This window comes from Numida meleagris, chromosome 20, assembly GCF_002078875.1.
Source record: "Numida meleagris isolate 19003 breed g44 Domestic line chromosome 20, NumMel1.0, whole genome shotgun sequence".
NCBI lineage: Eukaryota > Metazoa > Chordata > Aves > Galliformes > Numididae > Numida > Numida meleagris.
The window spans coordinates 6,673,351-6,677,885 of NC_034428.1; the positions used below are offsets into that span (position 1 = coordinate 6,673,351).

Genomic DNA, 4,535 nt, shown 5'->3' on the forward strand with positions numbered 1-4,535 from the left:
CCTGTCTTTCCATCCTCCTTCCTTCCTTCATCCCTTTCCTACTTCTGTCCGTCCGTCCTTCCACCCATCCCTCTATCCATCCTTTTTGTACTTGTGTCCTCGTCTGTCTGTACATCCTTCCCTCCCGCCCTTTGTCCTTTCCTGTTTCCTTCTTTCCTTCCCTCCCCCCCTTCATCCCTTTCCTCCTTCTGCCCTTCCTGGCTGCACTTCCTATCTATCATTCTGTCCATCCCGCTTCCTTCTGTCCTTCACTTCCTTCACTTCCTCCCCTCATCCCTCTGTCCGTCCTTCTGTCCATCCTTCCATCCGTCCTTCCGTCCTTCCTTCCTTCCTTCCTTCCTTCCCCTGAGGCTTTGAAGTGCTGCTGTGCGCCAGCCACGGGGAGGGGTGGGCCAGGCGCACACAGGGCTGCTCCCATCTGCCGCCCTTGTGACCCCCACCACGTGGGACCCCCTTGCCCACCTCCATGCTCTCCCCCAGCTCTAGGCCGCCCCAGCCGCCCTGCGTGGCCCTGCCACCGCCATGGAGAACGAGCAGCTCCCGGCACCTCCGCCCTCCAGCAGCGCTGGCGGCACCAGCACGACACCCAGCAGCACCGGCACCGCACGCCCGCCTGCACCGCAGATCTCCGTCTACAGCGGCATTCCTGACCGCCAGACTGTCCAGGTAGCGCTGTGCTGCACTGCCCCTAACCGTAAGAATGAGGCTGGGGTTGGGGTGGTTGGATCTTCCCTTGGGTTTAGAACAGGGACACTGTGTGCACTGGGAGGTTCTGGATAAAGGGTGAGGCAGAGCAGCGTTCGGGGTGCTGGGGCCAGGTTGGCTTTAGGATGTTCTGTCCCACGGCCCGGCTGCTGCCCCGCAGGTGATCCAGCAGGCCCTGCACCGGCAGCCCAACACGGCAGCGCAGTACCTGCAGCAGATGTATGCTGCGCAGCAGCAGCACCTGATGCTGCAGACGGCCGCGCTGCAGCAGCAGCACCTCACCAGCGCCCAGCTCCAGAGCCTGGCAGCCGTGCAGCAGGTACATCCCCCCCCCAGGGGTCACCCACAGGTGCCGCGGTGCAGCGCATGTGCAACACTTTGCTCCTGTCCCCAGGCCAGCCTGGCAGCCAACAGACAGAGCGGCTCCTCGGGCAGCAATGGCACGCAGCCGGCGCCAGTGCAGCAGCCCACGGTGAGTCCCCGGCTCGCTGGGAGCACCCCACAGCCCCCGCCCCGGCCCCAAAACCCGCCATCCCGTTGCAGATCAACCTGGCCACGTCGCCGGCGGCCGCCCAGCTCCTGAACCGGGCGCAGAGCGTCAACCCCGGGGCATCAGGCATCGCGCAGCAAGCCGTCCTGCTGGGCAACGCCGCCTCGCCCGCCCTCACCGCCAGCCAGGCACAGATGTACCTGCGGGCGCAGATGGTAAGAGGCACCCGGCCTCATGGCTCTGTGGGGCAGCTGGGAGCTGCCGGGTGGCCATCACCCTGCAGCAAGGTGCCCCAGACCCACAGGAAGCAGATCCATAGGGTCCCCTTTGCCCCACAGCCCGTAGGGCGCGCATCGCCATGCTGTGAGGTGGGCTGGATGTATGCCAAGTCCATTGCTCCACCGTAGAGTAACCAGAGCCTATGGAACCCATAGGTTTCCTGTCACCTGGCTGTGGGGGTAGCCAGGCCCTGTAGGGTGAACCTGAGCTCACAGGGAGCCCTTTGTGCTGCTGGGGGGTGCCTAGATCTCCCAGGTCTCCCATCGCTCCACCACGGGGTGACCAGACCCTAAGGGTGCCCATTATCTGGCTGTGAGGTGCAAGGCCCCTAAGGGGGCACCTGACCCCATAGGGTGAATATTGCCCTGCTTTGAGATGCCCAGGCCTTGTGGGGTGCCCAAACCCGCTGGGCATGCTTTATCTCACTGTGGGGTGCCCAGATCCCACAGGGTACCCAGACACTGCTCTGGGGTCCTCGGACCCTATAAGGTGCCCACTGTCCCCACCCTGGGAGTGCCCAGGCTATATGGGGTGTCCATCCTATGGGCTGTGTGGGCTTCATGGGGTGTGCCCAACCTGCAGGCAGTACCCAGACCCCAAGAGATGCCCAGACTTGTCGGGTGCCCCTCACCCTCACTGCTGGGGGCCCATCCTAGGGGAGTACCTTCTGCTAGGGTAGGGGAGTGTCTGAACCCTATGGGACATCTACACCCTATGGGGTGTTCCTCATAGCACTGAAGGTGCCCAGACCCCATAGGGGACCCCTCCTCTGATATGGGGTGCCCAAACCCCACAGGGTCACCCAAGGGACATGGGGAGCAGCAGCACTGAGCAGAGGCACAGGCAAGGGTCCCACGTGCCCCATACTTCTGCCATCGCACGAGGACGTGGGGGGATGCTCGGGGTGCTCCCCGCAAGCCTCGGGGATGCACACCCACCCTTCTCTCCCCCCAGCTCATCTTCACACCCACGGGCCCCGTCAGCGCCGTCCGGCCCGAGAGCCCTGCACCTGTCCCACCGCCAGCCCCACCACCCGCCCCACCGCCTGCCACCCCCCAGGTGAGCCCCCCCTGCACCCCACACCCCCTACCCCCCCCCGCCCCACTGACCTACTGCCATTGCAGGTGCACAGCCTGGCGCTGCGCCCCGCCGGCCCCCACCTCCCTGCCCTCGCCATGAAGCCCCCTGGCAGCACCCCACGGGCCGGCCCCCCCCGGGCTCCCCCACCAGAGAACCCCAGTGACCACCTCAAAAAGGCTGAGGGCCCTGATGCCCGCACCCACCCCCTGGCCCGCACCGCTGCTGCCCCTGCCACCGCCCACCCGCTCATCACCCCAGGTAAGGCACCGCACTGGAGGGGCCTGGGACACCACTAGGTGCTGCAAGGGCAGCAGGCGTTCACTCCGAAACCTAATGATGGCCCTCCCTGCTGTTTCCTGGACACCTCGTCTGTATGGGGAACTATATAAGCCCTAGTGCGAGCGCTGGTGGGGCATGGGGGAGGAGGTTCCTCCTCGTGGCTCAGCTCTGGGGGTGAACGCTGTCCCCCCCCAGCACCCACAAGCCTCCTGGGGTGACCCAACCTCAGGGTCTAGCTGTTTCCCCCCCAGGACAGCCTCACCCCAGCCACCAGTGAACACTATCAGGGCAAGGAGCAGATTAACAGGGAGGGGGCTCAGGGGGGGCACTGCTGACAAAGCCCCTGGGCCCTGTCCTCCCCTTCTCCCCCTGCAGCTTATGCCCCACTGCAGTCGCCCCAGTTCTTGCAGCAGCCGCCGAAGCCCATGCAGCAGCAGCAGCAGCAGCAATTTGTCATCCAGCAGCAGCAGCAGCAGCAGCAGCAGCAGCTGGCACCCCGTGGGCAGCCCCCCCCAGGTCCAGCTGCCCCCCAGCTCCAGCCGCTGCCCCCTGCCAGCCCCGGCCCAGGCCCCCTGCCCAAAGCGGGAGCCCCCCATGGGGTTGGGGCTGAGGGCGCAGCCCCCAACGGGCACCCTGGCTGCTACGGGGCACCCCGCAAGTTCCAGCACGCCTCTGCCGTCATCCTGCAGCTGCAGCCCGCTGGCAGCACGGTGAGGGCCCCCCCCAGCCCCCTGCCCTGGAGGGCGGGGGGTGCTGGGGGCCTGCGTGCACAGGGTGCATGGGGAGCACCTGTGTGTGCTCGGGTGCATGTGCTACACACTGTGCATGCATGTGCATGTCAGCTCCATGCACGCGTGCCACCCTTGTGCCAGATCCATGCATGTGTGCATGCACATCTGTTGCACGCCTGAGCTATGCATGTGCGTGTTGCATGTGTGCATGACTCGTGCACCAGTGCCTGCTCTGTGTCCAGTCGTGCCACATGCATGCGTGTGCAATGCGTGCATGGCCTGTGTACAGGTGTCCACGTGGCTTATGCACACGAGTGCATGTGTGCACTTGGGTCATATTTGCAGGTGTGTATGTGGCTTATGCACATGTACGTGTGTGCAAGCGCGTCTCTGCTGCCTACACATGCACATTTCTACCTGTCCCATGTGCACATGAGTGCGTCCCTTGCATGCGTGTACCTGGCCCACGCACGCGTGTAGCAACATCACCCATACACAAGCATCTGTGTGCACACGCGTGTGCCCCACGCACACAAGGATGCCCCGTCCCCCGCGCCCCCCCGCCCACGTACGGGTTGGGGGGTGCGCTCCCGGGGCGCTGACGCTGTCCCCGCCGCAGCCGCCGCTGGGTGCCGCAGAGGCCGCCCGCCGGGACGCGCCGCCCGCCACCAGGAGCCCGCCCGCCGCCGCGCCGCCCGCCCCCGCTCCCCCGCCACCCCCCGGCCCCGAGGCGCCGCAGGGGGAGCGCGGCCCCGCGCACGGTAAGCGCGGGAAACTGAGGCACGGGCGGGGAGGAGAGCCGCGTGGCCACGCCCCCTAGGCCACGCCCCCTCTCCCGGCGCCCCGCCTTCGCGCCTCGGTCACGCCCTTTCCCGAGGCCCCGCCCGTCGAGCGGAGCGCGCACGCGCTGCGGCGGCCAATGAGGGCGAGGGGCGTGGTCACCGCCCGGCCCCGCCCCGCCCCGCGCAGCC

At 66.7% G+C, this 4,535-nt stretch overlaps 1 protein-coding gene across 1 annotated transcript in view; it reads left to right on the forward strand.

The window, feature by feature from the left end:
* PHC2 (polyhomeotic homolog 2) overlaps positions 487-4,535 on the forward strand; it is a 6,534-nt gene continuing 2,485 nt past the window's right edge. The window contains exons 1-8 of the mRNA XM_021374656.1: positions 487-666; positions 866-1,024; positions 1,100-1,177; positions 1,249-1,410; positions 2,429-2,533; positions 2,599-2,812; positions 3,209-3,741; positions 4,184-4,325. Coding sequence (XP_021230331.1) covers positions 523-666; positions 866-1,024; positions 1,100-1,177; positions 1,249-1,410; positions 2,429-2,533; positions 2,599-2,812; positions 3,209-3,741; positions 4,184-4,325 — 1,537 coding nt within the window. The 5' untranslated portion in view covers positions 487-522. The remainder of the gene's footprint in view (positions 667-865; positions 1,025-1,099; positions 1,178-1,248; positions 1,411-2,428; positions 2,534-2,598; positions 2,813-3,208; positions 3,742-4,183; positions 4,326-4,535) is intronic.